The sequence below is a fragment of the Ranitomeya variabilis genome, chromosome 4 (assembly GCF_051348905.1).
Source record: "Ranitomeya variabilis isolate aRanVar5 chromosome 4, aRanVar5.hap1, whole genome shotgun sequence".
NCBI lineage: Eukaryota > Metazoa > Chordata > Amphibia > Anura > Dendrobatidae > Ranitomeya > Ranitomeya variabilis.
Window position 1 is genome coordinate 231,618,142 of NC_135235.1, and position 21,638 is coordinate 231,639,779.

At 41.5% G+C, this 21,638-nt stretch overlaps 1 protein-coding gene across 1 annotated transcript; it reads left to right on the forward strand.

The window, feature by feature from the left end:
- The first annotated feature begins 254 nt into the window (after positions 1-254).
- FXYD1 (FXYD domain containing ion transport regulator 1) lies at positions 255-21,634 on the forward strand. The gene is made up of 8 exons (XM_077257392.1): positions 255-385; positions 10,638-10,698; positions 14,940-14,981; positions 18,088-18,162; positions 19,997-20,033; positions 20,453-20,502; positions 20,873-20,906; positions 21,152-21,634. Exons 2-7 carry the CDS (start codon positions 10,644-10,646, stop codon positions 20,893-20,895), a joined length of 282 nt encoding a protein of 93 aa, XP_077113507.1. The 5' UTR covers positions 255-385; positions 10,638-10,643; the 3' UTR covers positions 20,896-20,906; positions 21,152-21,634.
- The last annotated feature ends 4 nt before the right edge of the window (positions 21,635-21,638 follow it).

Here is a 21,638-nt window from a genome sequence, read left to right on the forward strand (position 1 = left end):
TGATTCCTTTGCTTCGTGTTAGCGGAGAAACACATCCAGGAACTGGAGAGAACGGAATAGAGATGGTAAAAAGGAGAGATAAACAGAAAACGACACGGCTGCGAAACGCAGATAACGCCAAATAGGGCGAAACAGGGACAGACTGACTCCAAAAGGGACAGACAGGCAGCCGGAGGGGCCTAAACCGCACATAAGAGGGGAGAGGGGCAGGGAGGGGATGTAGGGGGATAGAAGGAGGAGTCACAGGGGAGGGGGGAAACTTAGGAAAGTGTAAACAGAATCACTTGTGTGTCTCTTAGGGCAGAGACAGCTCAGGGCTGACAGTCACCCACTGACGCCCACCCAGAGACCACTGGCAGGAGACCCCTGGTGTTAGGCCGCCTCGGTGAGAAACTTATTTTGCAAAAATCTTATTAACGCCTAAGTGCACGGTGCTGGGAACAGAAACTTTGTTTAAACTTTTTCTATTTGTTTGTTTTGAACACGCAACATTGTTGCAAAATGATAAATACAAAGTCTGCAGCCTGCGGGCCATGCTGGGAGTTGTAGTGTCAGATTGCAGATCGCTGCATTGGGATCTGTAGGGTGTAAGATTCCGTCTGGGGGAGTTTTTGAGGGGGTTGTGCGCTATCACTATGGAAATGTTATATCTCGTTCCGTTATATGATACATTGGAGGATTGGGTCACGCGGATGCTGCAGAACTGAATTGGTTATTAATTGCATCTTCTTCTCCAATGTTCTTGAAGAAGAATTTATGGGGTAAAAGTGGACAATTGCATGCAAAATAATTCCCCAAAAAAGCTTTTATTTTCAGGTTGCAGAGCTATGTGGCCCTTTAGTCTGATGGGGCCCCTCTGGCTTACACAATACCCCAGTGATATGAGGGGCAAAGTATTTTAGGGGGCTGCGCAGGAGTTTTTCCATAATGCTCAACTTTTTCCTACTCATTTTTTCCATATGTGCGCAGCAGGTGGGGGAAGGGGTGAGAGTCATTTTAGGGAGCTAAAAACCTACTGTCCAATATTCGGAAGATGTAGCAGAGCTGAGTCTGTGTTTTGCAATATGTAACAGCACTGATTACATCGAGTCAATTATCACCCCTGATACATCCATGTGGTTATTTTTTGGGGCAGATTTTGCAATATTAGACAGAGAAGACATTGATTCATATCTTGACCCCAGGAATAGTGGATTTGCTGTCTGCAACACATCAGAGCTGTGCTGGAACTGATCTTACAGGGGGGAACATTGAGATGTGAGGCCCTGGCACCAGGCCAAGGCAGGAAATACCAGGAGGGGTACCACCTTGGTTAATCTTCACTCCAATCACAGCCAAAGCTGTCCTCATATTTCTGTTGTTTTGGTAAGACTTCATATATATCTGTACTGATGGAGCATATACACAACAGTGTTGAATTTGGAAGATTTACCCCACTCATTGGTGTTTAAATTATTAAAGGGGTGGCTGCATAGTGCAGCAGAATTGTGAGTGCAGCTTTGGATGTGACTGGAGACATGATAGATCAATTCTTCCAGGATTTTATGTGATTTCCAGGGAATGATTGGTTGTGTTTTTTAGGATTACTTAGGAGGTAGGAGAGATCCTTCTCTGGAGGAAGGTGGGCAGGGCAGACATTCTGTACAGGGAGAAGAGGAGATAAATATAAAAAGTGCAGCCACTGCCAATGTCTATATATATGCAGGACAGCCTGTACCAGTGTATCTAAGCCCACCGTGATACCGAGTGTAAAATGAAGTTTATAAAGCTACTATATGTGATACTGTCTGTTGGGTTGGTGTAGCTAAGCTTATCATAAGAGATACGAACAAATCAGATAAGTACCTAAGCCCATTATAAGTGGCACTGTGTATTGAGCATCTGTATCTAATGCTCCCATGTGTGATACGGTCTGCTGAGCTGTGTATCTAATCCTCTCGTGTGTGATACTGTCTGCTGAGCCGTGTATCTAATCCTATCCTGTGTGATACTGTCTACTGCGCCGTGTATCTAATCCTATCCCGTGTGATACTGTCTGCTGAGCCATGTATCTAATCCTATCCTGTGTGATACTGTCTGCTGAGCCGTGTATCTAATCTTATCCTGTGTGATACTGTCTGCTGAGCTGTGCATCTAATCCTCTCCTGTGTGATACTGTCTGCTGAGCCGTCTATCTAATCCTATCCTGTGTGATACTGTCTACTGCGCCGTGTATCTAATCCTATCCCGTGTGATACTGTCTGCTGAGCCATGTATCTAATCCTGTACTGTGTGATACTTTCTGCTGAGCCATGTATCTAATCCTGTACTGTGTGATACTGACTGCTGAGCCATGTATCTAATCCTATCCTGTGTGATACTGTCTGCTGAGCCATGTATCTAATCCTCTCCTGTGTGATACTGTCTGCTGAGCTGTGTATCTAATCCTCTTCTGTGTGATACTGTCTGCTGAGCTGTGTATCTAATACTAACCTGTATGATACTGTCTGCTGAGTTGTGTATCTAATCCTCTCCTGTGTGATACTGACTGCTGAGTTGTGTATCTAATCCTCTCCTGTGTGTTATCATGCAGAGAACAGATCAGCACTCGGATAATCAAGTCTTGGTTGTAAAGTTTGCTACAATTTAATGAAATATAGAGAAACTGCAACATAAATGTCTTTCCTGTTCCTGTTACAATGTATCAGTGCAGATTACAGACAGTCACACAGAAACAATTGTAACAATCCCTCAACTGTGAGATATATCAGGTAATGCAAAAAATACTTTTCTTATCCACTGAGCACAGAATCATTCAGAAAAGTTACAGTGACTAAACTTTCCTGACAATGAACAGAACCCGGATTGTGATATCTGAGGACAAGAGTCTGTGAACCTTTGACTTTAGACAAAGACAAATAAACGACACAACAGGGGAATTCTGGCAAATTACAGAAAACATTTCTACACCACAAAGATCACACACTGTATCCCCAGGGAAGATTAGAGTAAAACTACAGGAGGCCTGACACCGAGATATGAGCAAAAGCTGACACATTACTACCATAAGAGGCCTTATAAATAGCAGGGGGCCGTCTGCAGGCAGCAGCCAGAGTGTGTGAATAACTGCTATAAGAATATCACTGCTATACTACTGCCCCTATGTACAAGAATATAACTACTATAATACTGCCCCTATGTACAAGAATATAACTACTATAATACTGCCTCTATGTACAAGAATATAACTACTATAATACTGCCCCCTATGTACAAGAATATAACTACTATAATACTGCTCCTATGTACAAGAATATAACTACTATAATACTGCCCCTGTGTACAAGAATATAACTACTATAATACTGCCCCTATGTACAAGAATATAACTACTATAATACTGCCCCCTATGTACAAGAATATAACTACTATAATACTGCTCCTATGTACAAGAATATAACTACTATAATACTGCCCCTATGTACAAGAATATAACTACTATAATACTGCCCCTATGTACAAGAATATAACTACTATAATACTGCCTCTATGTACAAGAATACAACTACTATAATACTGCCCCTATGTACAAGAATATAACTACTATAATACTGCCCCTATGTACAAGAATATAACTACTATAATACTGCCCCTATGTACAAGAATATAACTACTATAATACTGCTCCCTATGTACAAGAATATAACTACTATAATACTGCCCCTATATACAAGAATATAACTACTATAATACTGCTCCCTATGTACAAGAATATAACTACTATAATACTGCCCCTATATACAAGAATATAGCTACTATAATACTGCCCCCTATGTACAGGAATATAACTACTATAATACTGCTCCTATGTACAAGAATATAACTACTATAATACTGCACCTATGTATAAGAATATAACTACTATAATACTGCTCCTATGTATAAGAATATAACTACTATAATACTGCCCCTATGTACAAGAATATAACTACTATAATAATGCTCCTATGTACAAGAATATAACTACTATAATACTGCCCCTATGTACAATATAACTACTATAATACTGCCCCTATATACAAGAATATAGCTACTATAATACTGCCCCCTATGTACAGGAATATAACTACTATAATACTGCTCCTATGTACAAGAATATAACTACTATAATACTGCTCCTATGTACAAGAATATAACTACTATAATACTGCCCCTATGTACAATATAACTACTATAATACTGCTCCTATGTACAAGAATATAACTACTATAATACTGCCTCTATGTACAAGAATATAACTACTATAATACTGCTCCTATGTACAAGAATAACACTACTATAATACTGCTCCTATGTACAAGAATACCTACTATAATACTGCCCCCTATGTACAAGAATATCACTGCTATACTACTGCCCCTATGTAAAGAGAATATAACTACTATAATACTGCCCCTATGTACAAGAATATAACTACTATAATACTGCCCCTATATACAAGAATATAACTACTATAATACTGCCACTGTGTACAAGAATATAACTACTATAATACTGCCCCTATGTATAAGAATATAACTACTATAATACTGCCCCTATGTACAAGAATATAACTACTATAATACTGCTCCTATATACAAGAATATAACTACTATAATACTGCCCCTATGTACAAGAATATAACTACTATAATACTGCTCCTATATACAAGAATATAACTACTATAATACTGCCCCTATATACAAGAATATAACTACTATAATACTGCTCCTATGTACAGGAATATAACTTCTATAATACTGCCCCTATCTACAAGAATATAACTACTATAATACTGCTCCTATGTACAGGAATATAACTTCTATAATACTGCCCCTATCTACAAGAATATAACTACCGTGTTTCCCCGATAGTAAGACAGCGTCCTACATTCTTTTACCACTCAAAAGTCCCACTATGTCTTACTTTCGGGGGGGTGTCTTACATTGGGAAAAAACCTGTGTGGTCGCTGGAGAGCTGTCACACAGACAGCTCTCCAGCGACCAACTATGCGAAGTCCCCTGGTAACCAGGGTAAACATCGGGTTACTAAGCTCAGGGCCGCGCTTAGTAACCCGATGTTTACCCTGGTTACCAGTGTAAATGTAAAAAAAAAAAGTGAGGTGTCATATCTTGTTTTTTCCAGAGGTGATTTTGGAGTTTTTGGGCTGTCGGGACAGAATACAGTGGCTCTTCCTTTGCCTTTTGGTGTTTTTAATCCTTCCGAATGATACTGTTGACTTCCATCTCCAAGTTCTAATCGTCGCTTCGCCGGAGGGCGCCCCAGTGCAGGCTGCAGTAGGCCGGCTCTGGCGGCGGGTCCATGCGGGGTTGGGTAGATGAAGCTGGCCGCTGCGTGCTGCTCCGGAGCACACAGTCCGTGCGGGGGATGGTTCACCGGGCCGGGGGAGGACAGGACGTGCAGGTATCTGCCGCCTTCTGCGCCAACCACAGCGCCGCCCCCGGCCACGAGCCCCCCAGAGAAGCTGGAGCATTTGTCGGGGAGCAGCAGCTGGTCGTGCCCGAGGTGGCTTCCCTTTCTCATGGTACGGAGCCGCCGCCTTCTCCGCTCTCCTCTTGAGGCGGATTGTACGGCTGTGTGTGCTCGGGGCCCCAGCTCCGACCTTCGCGCGTAAACCGCATCCCTTCATTCATTGTCCGCTTCCTGGAGCCATTTTTCAGCCGCGGCGGTGGCAGGGAGGTCGGAGCTGAGGCCCGAGCACACACAGCCGTACAATCCGCCTCCATCTGCCTCCCCCGGTGCTCGATAGCCCTCCGATGAGCTCACCTCAGCACCTGCTCTAACTGCAGCCCCGGCTATTTGTAGGGTGCAGGCCGGGCAGTGTGGATTACTGGGGTCACAAGGAGGAGAGCGGAGAAGGCGGCGGCTCCGTACCATGAGAAAGGGAAGCCACCTCGGGCACGACCAGCTGCTGCTCCCCGACAAATGCTCCACTGCTTCTCCGGGGGGTTCGTGGCTGGGGGCGGAGCTGGGGTTGGCGCAGGAGGCGGCGGATACCTGCACGTCCTGTCCTCCCCCGGCCCGGTGCACCATCCCCCGCACGGACTGTGCGCTACGGAGCAGCAAGCAGCGGCCAGCTTCATCTACTCCACCCCGCATGGACCCGCCGCCAGAGCCGGCCTACAGCAGCCTGCACTGGGGCGCCCTCCGGCGAAGCGACGATTAGAACTTGGAGATGGAAGTCAACAGTATCTTTCCGAAGGATTAAAAACACCAAAAGGCAAAGGAAGAGCCACTGTATTCTGTCCCGACAGCCCAAAAACTCCAAAATCACCTCTGGAAAAAACAAGATATGACACCTCACTTTTTTTTTTTTTTTTTAACATTTACACTGGTAACCAGGGTAAACATCGGGTTACTAAGCGCGGCCCTGCGCTTAGTAACCCGATGTTTACCCTGGTTACCAGTGGCTGAATCGTCCGCATCCCGCAGTTAATGCAGCAAAAGGTACCGGTACGGCTTATATTTTTACAACGTACAGTACTATGTCTTACTTTCGGGGGTGCGTCTTACATTAGCCGACCCCGCTAAAACCCCCACTACGTCTTACTATCGAGGGTGTCTTACTATCGGGGAAACACGCTACTATAATACTGCTCCTATGTACAAGAATATAACTACTATAATACTGCTCCTATTTACAGGAATATAACTACTATAATACTTCTATATATAAGAATATAACTGCTATAATACTGCTCCTATGTACAAGAATATAACTACTATAATACTGCTCCTATGTACAAGAATATAAGTACTATAATACTGCTCCTATGTACAAGAATATAACTACTATAATACTTCCCCTATGTACAAGAATATAACTACTATAATACTGCCTCTATGTACAAGAATATAACTACTATAATACTGCTCCTATGTACAAGAATATAACTACTATACTACTGCTCCTATGTACAAGAATATTACTACTATAATACTGCTCCTATGTACAAGAATATAACTACTTTAATACTGCCCCTATGTACAAGAATATAACTACTATAATACTGCTCCTATGTACAAGAATACAACTGCTATAATACTGCCCCTATGTACAAGAATATTACTACTATAATACTGCCCCCTATGTACAGGAATATAACTACTATAATACTGCTCCTATGTACAAGAATATAACTACTATAATACTGCACCTATGTATAAGAATATAACTACTATAATACTGCTCCTATGTATAAGAATATAACTACTATAATACTGCCCCTATGTACAAGAATATAACTACTATAATAATGCTCCTATGTACAAGAATATAACTACTATAATACTGCCCCTATGTACAATATAACTACTATAATACTGCCCCTATATACAAGAATATAGCTACTATAATACTGCCCCCTATGTACAGGAATATAACTACTATAATACTGCTCCTATGTACAAGAATATAACTACTATAATACTGCCCCTATGTACAATATAACTACTATAATACTGCTCCTATGTACAAGAATATAACTACTATAATACTGCCTCTATGTACAAGAATATAACTACTATAATACTGCTCCTATGTACAAGAATAACACTACTATAATACTGCTCCTATGTACAAGAATACCTACTATAATACTGCCCCCTATGTACAAGAATATCACTGCTATACTACTGCCCCTATGTAAAGAGAATATAACTACTATAATACTGCCCCTATGTACAAGAATATAACTACTATAATACTGCCCCTATATACAAGAATATAACTACTATAATACTGCCACTGTGTACAAGAATATAACTACTATAATACTGCCCCTATGTATAAGAATATAACTACTATAATACTGCCCCTATGTACAAGAATATAACTACTATAATACTGCTCCTATATACAAGAATATAACTACTATAATACTGCCCCTATGTACAAGAATATAACTACTATAATACTGCTCCTATATACAAGAATATAACTACTATAATACTGCCCCTATATACAAGAATATAACTACTATAATACTGCTCCTATGTACAGGAATATAACTTCTATAATACTGCCCCTATCTACAAGAATATAACTACTATAATACTGCTCCTATGTACAGGAATATAACTTCTATAATACTGCCCCTATCTACAAGAATATAACTACCGTGTTTCCCCGATAGTAAGACAGCGTCCTACATTCTTTTACCACTCAAAAGTCCCACTATGTCTTACTTTCGGGGGGGTGTCTTACATTGGGAAAAAACCTGTGTGGTCGCTGGAGAGCTGTCACACAGACAGCTCTCCAGCGACCAACTATGCGAAGTCCCCTGGTAACCAGGGTAAACATCGGGTTACTAAGCTCAGGGCCGCGCTTAGTAACCCGATGTTTACCCTGGTTACCAGTGTAAATGTAAAAAAAAAAAGTGAGGTGTCATATCTTGTTTTTTCCAGAGGTGATTTTGGAGTTTTTGGGCTGTCGGGACAGAATACAGTGGCTCTTCCTTTGCCTTTTGGTGTTTTTAATCCTTCCGAATGATACTGTTGACTTCCATCTCCAAGTTCTAATCGTCGCTTCGCCGGAGGGCGCCCCAGTGCAGGCTGCAGTAGGCCGGCTCTGGCGGCGGGTCCATGCGGGGTTGGGTAGATGAAGCTGGCCGCTGCGTGCTGCTCCGGAGCGCACAGTCCGTGCGGGGGATGGTTCACCGGGCCGGGGGAGGACAGGACGTGCAGGTATCTGCCGCCTTCTGCGCCAACCACAGCGCCGCCCCCGGCCACGAGCCCCCCAGAGAAGCTGGAGCATTTGTCAGGGAGCAGCAGCTGGTCGTGCCCGAGGTGGCTTCCCTTTCTCATGGTACGGAGCCGCCGCCTTCTCCGCTCTCCTCTTGAGGCGGATTGTACGGCTGTGTGTGCTCGGGGCCCCAGCTCCGACCTTCGCGCGTAAACCGCATCCCTTCATTCATTGTCCGCTTCCTGGAGCCATTTTTCAGCCGCGGCGGTGGCAGGGAGGTCGGAGCTGAGGCCCGAGCACACACAGCCGTACAATCCGCCTCCATCTGCCTCCCCCGGTGCTCGATAGCCCTCCGACGAGCTCACCTCAGCACCTGCTCTAACTGCAGCCCCGGCTATTTGTAGGGTGCAGGCCGGGCAGTGTGGATTACTGGGGTCACAAGGAGGAGAGCGGAGAAGGCGGCGGCTCCGTACCATGAGAAAGGGAAGCCACCTCGGGCACGACCAGCTGCTGCTCCCCGACAAATGCTCCAGCTTCTCCGGGGGGTTCGTGGCCGGGGGCGGCGCTGTGGTTGGCGCAGGAGGCGGCGGATACCTGCACGTCCTGTCCTCCCCCGGCCCGGTGCACCATCCCCCGCACGGACTGTGCGCTACGGAGCAGCAAGCAGCGGCCAGCTTCATCTACTCCACCCCGCATGGACCCGCCGCCAGAGCCGGCCTACAGCAGCCTGCACTGGGGCGCCCTCCGGCGAAGCGACGATTAGAACTTGGAGATGGAAGTCAACAGTATCTTTCCGAAGGATTAAAAACACCAAAAGGCAAAGGAAGAGCCACTGTATTCTGTCCCGACAGCCCAAAAACTCCAAAATCACCTCTGGAAAAAACAAGATATGACACCTCACTTTTTTTTTTTTTTTTTTTAACATTTACACTGGTAACCAGGGTAAACATCGGGTTACTAAGCGCGGCCCTGCGCTTAGTAACCCGATGTTTACCCTGGTTACCAGTGGCTGAATCGTCCGCATCCCGCAGTTAATGCAGCAAAAGGTACCGGTACGGCTTATATTTTTACAACGTACAGTACTATGTCTTACTTTCGGGGGTGCGTCTTACATTAGCCGACCCCGCTAAAACCCCCACTACGTCTTACTATCGAGGGTGTCTTACTATCGGGGAAACACGCTACTATAATACTGCTCCTATGTACAAGAATATAACTACTATAATACTGCTCCTATTTACAGGAATATAACTACTATAATACTTCTATATATAAGAATATAACTGCTATAATACTGCTCCTATGTACAAGAATATAACTACTATAATACTGCTCCTATGTACAAGAATATAAGTACTATAATACTGCTCCTATGTACAAGAATATAACTACTATAATACTTCCCCTATGTACAAGAATATAACTACTATAATACTGCCTCTATGTACAAGAATATAACTACTATAATACTGCTCCTATGTACAAGAATATAACTACTATACTACTGCTCCTATGTACAAGAATATTACTACTATAATACTGCTCCTATGTACAAGAATATAACTACTTTAATACTGCCCCTATGTACAAGAATATAACTACTATAATACTGCTCCTATGTACAAGAATACAACTGCTATAATACTGCCCCTATGTACAAGAATATTACTACTATAATACTGCTCCTATGTACAAGTATATTACTACTATAATACTGCTCCTATGTACAAGAATACAACTACTATAATACTGCCCCTATGTACAAGAATGTTACTACTATAATACTGCTCCTATGTACAAGAATATAACTACTGTAATACTTCTCCCTATATACAAGAATATAACTACCATAATACTGCCAAGGAGGACTCAATAGAATTCCATCACTGACTGCACTTCCCTTTTCTTTCTACAGGTTATCATGGAGGATTTCCTTTTTCTCTTTTGCTGTTCAGTTGTGATGGCAGCGGCTCTTGGTAAGCATTTTACTCACTTATATAGCGCCTTCATATGTCACAACTTTACACACATTATCATAGCTGTTTCCATGTGGGATCACCAACTTAATTCCCTATCAGTATTGTAGGGTTTCACACTCTCGGGTAAGTAGCATTCTGACAGGCACTGGATTTTTTTTAATCAAAACAATATGGTGTTTATTGCCACAGGTTGCACAGCAAAAAAACAAAACCATGAACACAAAATCCCTAGCCTTGTCCAGGTGCTAACTAAACAAAATAGACCCTGGCTACTCATACACGGCTGATCTAGTTCCAGATTGGTCCGATAAAATATCTATTATCCATATCAACCACTGATATTTGCAGTTTGGTGCACATGGCCCTGTGCAGACTCATTTCAGAGAGACTCTTGTTTGTCTCTCCCCAGATCTAAGGCAACCTACTTTGCTCAGCTTTCCCAGCTGACAAAGAAAGCAAGGTACACACAGGTCCAAGTTCTTAGTCAAAGCTAAACAGGTGCACCTAATCAAGAACTGCAGTGCTAGAATTTTACCAAGTCCTACCTTTCCTACATACCCTCCCCCTCTGCCCAGAGGAACCAAGGTGAACACATGTCCTGGTTTTTAGTCAAAGCTATCCAGGTGCACCCTGGTGCAGTGCTAGAATATCACCCAGTCCTACCTGACTTTCCTACATACCCTCCCCCTCTGCCCAAAGTCGAGTGCTAGGCACTGTCTGCTAACTCAAATTGCCTACAAGGTTTTAAACCGACTTGAGCTGGAGGCTCATGCTTGATCATACGAGTGTGACCTTGCACCTCCACGAACCTGCCACAATTTTGAGTACTCTTTTCCGACTGTGCTAAATCTTACACCTTTTTTGGGAAGGTGTAAGATTTCCTGCTATTTTGACACTCACAAAGTTGGCTTCTGATTGATCCAACCAGAAAGTGGTTTTGAGCTGGTCCCTACAATTCTAAAGTTTTAGTAGGTTGCCATAATATACCTAGAAGGACTTCCTTTTCCGTGGTCTGTGTACTTTAGAGTTGACCTCTCCCACTTTTTCTGCCACCCTATAAATTCCTCGCCACTGGGTAAGGAACATGCCCTCCACTGTGGGCACTAACACCAGTACCCAATCCCCAGGCTTAAATTATTCCACTCGACTAAACCGATTATACCCCCTGGATTTTTCCTTTTTTGCCTTGAGGAGGCGCTCTTTTACCTGACTCTTCACTTTGGTCCCTTGGAGATAGCAGATCATTATGCCTGGCCAATTGCAGAACACAGTTATTGGCTCCGTGCTCCTGGGGAGCACCACATTCATCACACTTACATTTTCCAGAATACCCTTTACTGCTTTGTCATTGATCCAGGAAATCCCAAATTGACCTGGGACACCTCAAGATCAGGGATATTGGCTTCAGGGGATGCTTCCTCATTCTCCTTTCTAGCCAGTACAGTGAAAGGATATCTTCAGTGTGCATCATGTGACCTTGTTACCATAGCCGACTCCTGGTGGCATATCATACTACTGGGTGCTACAGATTGGTGCCATACCAGTCTACTGGGTTCTACAGCTTGGCGCCATACCAGTCTACTGGGTTCTACAGCTTGGTGGCATTTCAGTCTATTGGGTGCTATAGATTTAGCCCACAAGTCCCAGAACAAAGGAAAATCTTGACTGAAAACAATAGCATGCAACAAGGCATTGACCACTCCCACTTTGTGGGACATGGAATGACAGTCATATGTTGACCTAGGCTTGGGATAGTTTTTGGCATCTCCATGAATATACCTTACTCCCATGCCTGTCCCAGGGATTAGCACATGCAGAAGTTTGGCCCTTACCAGGGTCAAACTAGCCAAGGACAGGAGTTCCGTCACTTGAACACTGTTCACAGTCACCTTGGCACGTGAGGTCCCTCGCTAGCATGAGGAACAGCACCACAGGCAAAGTAGGAGTAGCTCCAACCTACAGAGAAGTCCATTGATTCTGATACCAGTGGTCAATGGGCTGATATATGCCTCAGGGCATGACACCTCCAACAGACAATGGTATGAGAACTCGGCTAGGTCTTTGTGCACCCCTCAGACATGAATTTAGATCCCTTCTTTTGGGTATCCCAGAAAGGTGACCTCAGGCTCACTTGACTGCTCATGGTTTTCTCCACAGCCAAGGATCTTTCCACAAAGCTCATCTGTATTCTGGGGATCTCTTTCGGCAACCCAGCTTTGCACTGACTTAGGTAGTGAGTGGATAAATCGGTAGACTACAACTCTTTCCACCATCTTTGCCAGAGAGCTGGTCTACAGCCATTTGGACACCAGGTTTAACAGGTTAATCATTTGGGATGGGGTGGTTTGTCCCTTTGGTAGCACCGAAAGTGTGCCGTAACGTCTAAGTTTGCGTCCAGGAAAGCCTCAACGTTGTCCTCCAGAGACTTTTTCTGCAAAGACTCCCGTACTGTTTGCCGGTCATGGCTTGGCTCCAGATCTCGAGCCGGTGATCTCTGGCCATGGGTCGGCTTCTTTCTCTGTTTGACCACAGCCTGTTTTGTATCTTTCCAACTGCCGATGATGCGCTTGTCTTTGCTTTGCTGTTTTGCTTCTATGAAGGTTTTTTCACTTCCTCTTTTTAATTTGCCCGATCACATCTTGGGAGGGTCTATTTATACTCTCCGGACACATGAAGTCTTTGCTGGCTATTTTCCAAGTTAGATGGATGATTGTAGTCCCAGCTCCCCAGTGCAAGATTATCTTGCTATGGTTTTCGCTGTTGCTTCTCCTGCGGTTTGTTTGCGTATTAATCTTCTCAGCACTTTCCCCATTTTGATACATTCAGGGTCTGGGGGTTTACAGAAGTTCTCTGTGGGTTCTTTTCTTTTCCTTCCATCTTTAACTTACGACTGTGCGAACACGTCTTTACCCGTGTGTCTCAACCTTTGTCTGTCTATGGTTGTGGTTTTGGGTGTACAGTTGAGGGTGCAGTTAAGGACACTCAGAGTCGGATGACATTGAGAGAGGGTGCCATTGCGTAATTTTAGGGTGACAACCTCTGCGGTCAAACAGAGACAAATCATTGTCAGGCTAAAGATTGTCTAGTCTGAATGCAAACCTTTGGTGTGCATGTTTAACATCTCCCCTGGTTCATCCATCACTTTGGTTGGCAAAAAGTGCTGCTTCTGTCAAGACAGACATCTTCTGGTGGTGCTGCTGTTGTAGTTGCTGCTGATGTTAATGTTGCTGATTCTACGGTAAGTGCTGCTTATGTGGCTGCTGCTGTAACTTCTGCTTCTTTAACTCCTGCAGCTGTTGTTGAAACTGCTGGATCAGAAGTTTGTTAGTTTCTTGATGGATCTGCTGTTGCTGCTGCATATTGGCCTGGACCAGCTGCTTAACCAGCTCCTCCATGCTTTCAAGCTATATTTGCAATGCTGTAGCTGCCTTTTCCCAGGACATACAATCTTTACACTGTAATCACCTGTGCCCTTTGGTACACCAGTCGTAGGTATCACACTCAGCCGAAGGTGATAATTAAACAAAACAGACCCTGGCTTTTCACACAAGGCTGCGCTGGTCCCAGTTCGATAAAACAAAATGGCTATTGTCCACAGCAGCCACTGATACTTGCAGTTTGGTGCACATTGCCTTGAGCAGACTCCTTTAAGAGAGACTCTGGTTTGTTTCTCCCTTAGACACAATCCAAGCCATTCTGCTCAACTTCTGCTGATTCAGAGAGCAAGGAGAGCACATGTCCTGGTTCTTAGTCAAGGCTAGCCAGGTGCATCTATTCAAGACCTGCAGTGCTAGGACTTAATCCAGTCCTACTTGGCTTTCCTACAGTATGTTTTTGGATTGTGGGATGAAACCCACGCAAATACAGAGAGAACAGACAAACTCCTTGCAGATGTCCTTGGTGGGATTAGGACCCCAGCTCTGCAAAGACACCCTGCTGTCCAGATAGTACACAGCATTCTGTATGGACAGGTTGTTACTTTGTATCTTCCCAAATTGTTGCGTGACAAAATCTACTAACCATTTCAGATTGACATAGATCCAGAAAAAACTTTGCACAAAATTTGGAAAAAATACTCGACCCTCCTCGTGACCTGGTCGTGATAGATAAATTATAACAAGGGCTAAATACAGGATTCAATATGCAGCAATTAACATCAAGTCCACAGGGGTCGGGATCTGATGAATTCCTGCAGCTTTCTCCTCAATTCCTTTATTTTTTCCTTTCTTTTTGCTTAGAATCCGAGGATACAAGTCAGGAACGTGACCCATTCTATTATGGTAAGATTTCCCATTACTTCTCTGCTTCAATAACATACTTTTTCCATTTTGTTGTGTTATGCATTAAATACAAACGATGATAAGGTATTTTTTAATATTAGTCTATAAAACCACTATAAATTAATCTCTCCTGTAGAGTTTCAAATTATCCATTTTTTTGTTTTAAAAATTAATACTTTTAATTATTATACAATTTTTCTGTACTTATTTTTAGCTGGTTATGCCGGGGTCAGTGATCATTCAGTAAATATCACATCATTCATCTTATAAAATAATCTCCATCTCATGAGACCTGGGAGTCAGAGTTTAATCCACATCTGTAAAATCAGTGCATGGACAGATCTGCCAGAGGCGAATTTTCCAGAAATATAGAAATACATTTTATATATAGAATATTTGAGAAGCTTAAAAAATATCAGATCTGCAGCTTCCACCCCACAACAGAAAAGTTTCATTCAGTAAACAGCAAATACAATTATTACTTGGCTGGTGTTAATCAGCCACAAATTACCATATTGCCCCCTATATACAAAAACATAACTACTATAATAATGCCCCTATGTACAAGAATATAACTACTATAATACTGCCCCTATGTACAAGAATATAACTACTATAATACTGCCCCTATGTATAAGAATATAACTACTATAATACTGCCCCTATGTACAAGAATATAACTACTATAATACTGCTCCTATGTACAAGAATATAACTACTATAATACTGCTCCTATATTCAAGAATATATCTACTATACTACTGCCCCCTATGTACAAGAATATAACTACTATAATACTGCCCCTATGTACAAGACTATAACTACTATAATACTGCTCCTATGTACAGGAATATAGCTACTAAAATACTGCCTCCTATGTACACGAATATATCTACTATAATACTGCTCCCATGTACAAGAATATAACTACTATAATACTGCCCCTATGTACAAGAATATAACTACTATACTATAATACTGCCCCTATATACAAGAATATAACTACTATAATACTGCCTCTATGTACAAGAATATAACTACTATAATACTGCCCCCTATGTACAAAAATATAACTACTATAATACTGCTCCTATGTACAAGAATATAACTACTATAATACTGCCCCTATGTACAAGAATATAACTACTATAATACTGCCTCTATGTACAAGAATATAACTACTATAATACTGCTCCCTATGTACAAGAATATAACTACTATAATACTGCCCCTATGTACAAGAATATAACTACTATAATACTGCTTCTATGTACAAGAATATAACTACTATAATACTGTCCCTATATACAAGAATATAACTACTATAATACTGCCCATTTGTACAAGAATATAACTACTATACTGTCCCCTATGTACAAGACTATAACTACTATAATACTATAATACTGCTCCTATGTACAAGAATATAACTACTGTAATACTGCTCCCTATGCACAAGTATATAACTACTATAATACTGCTCCTATGTACACGAATATAACTACTATAATACTGCCCCCATGTACACGAATATAAGTACTATAATACTGCCTCTATGTACAAGAATATAACTACTATAATACTGTCCCTATGTACAAGAATATAACTAATATAATACTGCGACCTATGTACAAGAATATAACTAATATAATACTGCCCCCTATATACAAGAATAGGACTACTATTATACTGCCCCTATGTACAAGAATATAACTACTATAATACTGTCCCTATGTACAAGAATATAACTACTATCATACTGCGACCTATGTACAAGAATATAACTAATATAATACTGCCCCCTATATACAAGAATATAACTACTATAATACTGCTCCCTATGTACAAGAATATAACTACTATAATACTGCTCCTATGTACAAGAATATAACTACTATAATACTGTCCCCTATGTACAAGACTATAACTACCGTACTATAATACTGCCTCCTATGTACACGAATATAACTACTATAATACTGCCTCCTATGTACACGAATATAACTACTATAATACTGCCCCTATGTACAAGAATATAACTACTATAATACTGCCTCCTATGTACACGAATATAACTACTATAATACTGCCTCTATGTACAAGAATATAACTACTATAATACTGCTCCCTATGTACAAGAATATAACTAGTATAATACTGCTCCTGTGTTCAAGAATATAACTACTATAATACTGCTCCTATGTACAAGAATATTACTACTATAATACTGCTCCTATGTACAAGAATATAACTACTATAATACCGCTCCTATATACAAGAATATAACTACTATAATACTGCTCCTATGTGCAAGAATATAACTACTATAATACTGCTCCTATGTACAAGAATATAACTACTATAATACTGCCCCCTATGTACAAGAATATAACTACTATAATACTGCCCCTATGTACAATATAACTACTATAATACTGCCCCCTATGTACAAGAATATAACTACTATAATACTGCCCCCTATGTACAAGAATATATCTACTATAATACTGCTCCTATGTACAAGAATATAACTACTATAATACTGCTCCTATGTACAAGAATATAACTACTATAAAACTGCCCCTATGTACAAGAATATATCTACTATAATACTGCTCCTATGTACAAGAATATAACTGCTATAATACTGCTCCGAGGTACAAGAATATAACTACTATAATACTGCCCCCTATGTACAAGAATATAACTACTATAATACTGCCCCTATGTCACCGCTGTAATGTTATATTCTACTATATTGTAATTTGGGTACTATGTATTAGGTTTATCTTCGTTAAATGGATTAGTATAATCTTCTACTTTACTCATTTTTTATTGCCACGTTTTTATGTAAAGTGGACAGGCAAGGCCCAATAATGTCACCCTATTGGACGCAGTCTGACTAATACTGCCCTATGGACACTTTTAGAGTATACATTAGGATTCTCCCCGGGTACACATTAACTTGATGTGAATGTGACCTTATGTATTATATGCAGACACTTTACATTCTGTACATTGCATCCCCTGAGCCTCTGCTGCCGATACTGTATCTAATCTCTGGGTATTTCTGTCCTCACTGTATCACACATTCTTCTCTCCACAGATTATCACTCCCTGCGGATCGGTGGTCTCGTCTTTGCCGGAGTTCTGTTCATCCTGGGAATACTCATCATTTTGAGTGAGTGATGTGTTGACTGATCCCCCAGGGACAGAGGCCATGTAAACATCTCAATGTCTGTCAGCTGTGGATACGCAGTGACATGCTCCTGACTAACATAAAATATATTAAATATAGCTGCGAGAATGGCCGAAATATGCACCGATCCTGTATTAAAGTATCACATCTAGAAACTGAGCCCCCTTTATTATAACAGTGTATATCTATACATTACTGAGCAGGATGTATAATCAGACTGCCTTGTACATCTAGTCACTTACCCTGGCCCTCTCCTGGCATACCCTCACTTAAGGAAAACATGACATTAGCAGGGTCATCTCATTATCATTAGAGGGCAGGGACAACAGGGTCATCCCATTGTCATTAAAGGGCAGGGGCAGCAGGGTCATCTCATTGTCATTAGAGGACAGGGACAGCAGAGTCATTTCATAATCATTAGAGTGCAGGGTCAGCTGAGTCATCTCATTATTTTTAGAGGGCAGGATCAGCAGAGTCATTTAATTATCATTAGAGGGCAGGGTCACCTGAGTCATCTCATTGTCATTAGAGAGCAGGGACAGCAGAGTCATCTCATTATCATTAGAGGGCAGGGTCAGCAGAGTCATCTCATTATCATTAGAGGGTAGTGTCAGCAGAGTTATTGCATTATCATTAGAGGGCAGGGTCAGCAGAATCATCCCTATATTATTAGAGAGCAGGGACAGCAGAGTCATCTCATTGTCATTAGAGGACAGGGACAGCAGAGCAGAGTCAGCTCATTAGCATTAGAGGGCAGCATCAGCAGAGTCATCTCATTGTCAGAGGACAGGGACAGTAGGGTCATTTCATTATCATTAGAGGGCAGGGTCACCTGAGTTATCTCAATGTCATAAGAGGGCAGGGTCAGCAGAGTTATCACATTATCATTATAGGGCAGGGTCAGCAGAGTCATCCCATTATCATTAGAGGGCAGGGTCAGCAGAATCATCCCATTATCTTTAGAGCGGAGTGTCAGCAGAGTCATCTCATTGTCATTAGAGGGCAGGGTCAGCAGAGTCATCTCAATGTCATTAGAGGGCAGGGTCAGCAGAGTCATCTTATTGTCATTAGAGGGCAGAGACAACAGGGTCATCTCATTATCATTAGAGGGCAAGGACAGAAGGGACATCTCATTATCATTAGAGGGCAAGGACAGCAGGGACATCTTTTTATCATTAGAGGGCAGGGACACCAGGGTCATCTCATTGTCAGAGGGCAGGGTCAGCAGTTATCTCACTGTCATTAGCAAGTGGGGTCATCAGTGTCATCATATAGTCATTAGAGGACAGGGTAAGCAGAGTTATCTAATTATTGTGAGTCAACAAATAATTGTTAGAGAGCGGAGACAGCAAAGTCATTTCCGAGAGCCTTCCCTGAGAGCAGGGACAGCAGAGTCATATCAGAGAGCAGGAAAAGCACAATTACCTGATTATCTTTAGAGAGCAGGGACAGTCGAGAACAGGGTCAGCAGAGTCATCTTAGAGAGCACAGAAAGCAGAGTCATCTCAGAAAGCATGGTCAGCAGAGTCATCTAATTATCATTAGAGAGTAGGGACAGAGTTATCTCATTTTATTTAGACAGCAGGGTTATGATTGCATTATTATTAGAGGGCAGGGTCAGCAGAGTAATCTTCTCATTAGAGAACCAAGACAGAATCGTAATCTCATAATTACGGGGCAGTGTCCATCGTATTCATGATTAATAAAACTAAGATCAAATACCTGATACTTTTATTTTCAAGGGAATTATAGACAATATGATTACAGCACATCGTGTATTTATAATTAACGGCTTGTTTCTAATATTTTCCCTTAGGCAGAAAATGTCGTTGTAAATTCAATCAGCACCAAAGGTAAAATAGCAGATAACTTATAATGAAAACATGTTTATATAACACATATATTGTAACTGTGTATGGATTGTAAATATTAACACAATGAAGGTCTCAGCATGTAAGAAGCTCTATGACTGCCAGAAGCGTTGGTCAGCCACCTCCACAGTGCTAGCTTCTAATATGGTCATGGTCAGAAGAGGCTTCAGCTGTTACCTAGCGGGGACAATGGAAGATTTATCTCCAGAATTAGGGACATTTTTGGCAATTTTCTTTTGGCCTTTGAGTTAGTCTTTTAGTGTCCATCACCATCCTGCCAGAACTCCGTATCCCAAAGATACACTACAATATAAAAAAAAAAGTAGATTGGAAACTTTGAATATAATAGTAAACAATGGAAAGGAATAAATATTTACAAAAGTAACATTTTCTATACACAGAACTGGAGAACCTATAGAAGAGGAAGGATCTTTCCGAGCATCCATCAGACGTACGTACGACCCCAAATCATCATTAGTCGGACTGAGTGGGTACAAATGATTGTCGATAGTTGTGACCCGACCTCCGTTGGAGTTAGTTACAAGCTTTGTGGATGATTCTCAGTGTTGGCTTCTAACTTCTCCCCAACATTCTACTTTTATTTACGAAACAATGTATTTATTTTATCAACATTCTTACTGAAAAAATATTACATTTCCGAGAAGAAGTTACCTGCCTGTGTCTAGTCATCGCACTTGTGCCTTTAAATGGCCTTGGCATTCTTAAAGGGGTTCTACTTTATGACAAAGTTTTGCTTGTTGTAACCTTACAAGTGGTAACTTGACAGCTTCTAATTATTATTATTTTTTCTTTTAATTTAGGTTTATCCAGCAGAAGATTGTAGTTTACAGTAAGGTAAGTAGCGCTAACATTCCTCTATAGTCCTTAATATTGCTGCTTATCAGTAAGTGTTTTGTCTCACCTCAAAGCTGTAGTCACAGGTACACTGCTCAGTACCATTGTATATGTCTTCTATATTGCCTACATTCAACTTTTAATCCAGATTTTGTGAAGCTTTTCCATGAAATTGCTCCCAATCCCTTAGAATTAAAATATAACACGTCTTCAAATGTAACTTTTTTCTTTTTTTCTTCCTACAGAGTCAAAATTTCCCCCAAATTTTGCCCTTGCACTCGGTGACATATGCTGGTCTTGCTCAAGGAGAGCGGAGAGGGAAGACCAAGAGCGCCATTTCCATCATGCGAGCTTCTGAGCGCTACTATCACAGTGCTGCAAAGACCCATTATATCTGCCGAATGCTCCCCATGCGTTTTTGGCCACCCTTGACCAAACACTAAGCTTTACTAGTCTCCCGAAGATGCCTCTACAACCCCCTCCCCCACCTCTGCACTGCGTTATAATCATATTACAGTTCTGTTTATTATAAGCCAAATTGTTTTATATTGTATATAAGAAGAAGTCCTAAGATTTGGAGTAATATATAAATTTAATATTACACATCTGTATATAAAAACTATAGTAAAAATAACATTTTTTTGCCAATTTCGGATTCCGCAGACCAAATATTATCTCGAGCTTTATTATTAATCCACAATCCTGTAAGAATAAAAAACACTTTTTGGAATC

What these genes read in the sequence shown, in the direction of transcription:
- FXYD1 (XM_077257392.1), top strand. Translation starts at nt 10,644, where the DNA reads ATGGAGGATTTCCTTTTTCTCTTTTGCTGTTCAGTTGTGATGGCAGCG. An exon ending in ACGTGACCCATTCTATTATG is followed by an intron (nt 14,982 to 18,087) that starts GTAAGATTTCCC and finishes TTCTCTCCACAG; the next exon opens with ATTATCACTCCCTGCGGATC. An exon ending in TTTCCGAGCATCCATCAGAC is followed by an intron (nt 20,503 to 20,872) that starts GTACGTACGACC and finishes CTTTTAATTTAG; the next exon opens with GTTTATCCAGCAGAAGATTG.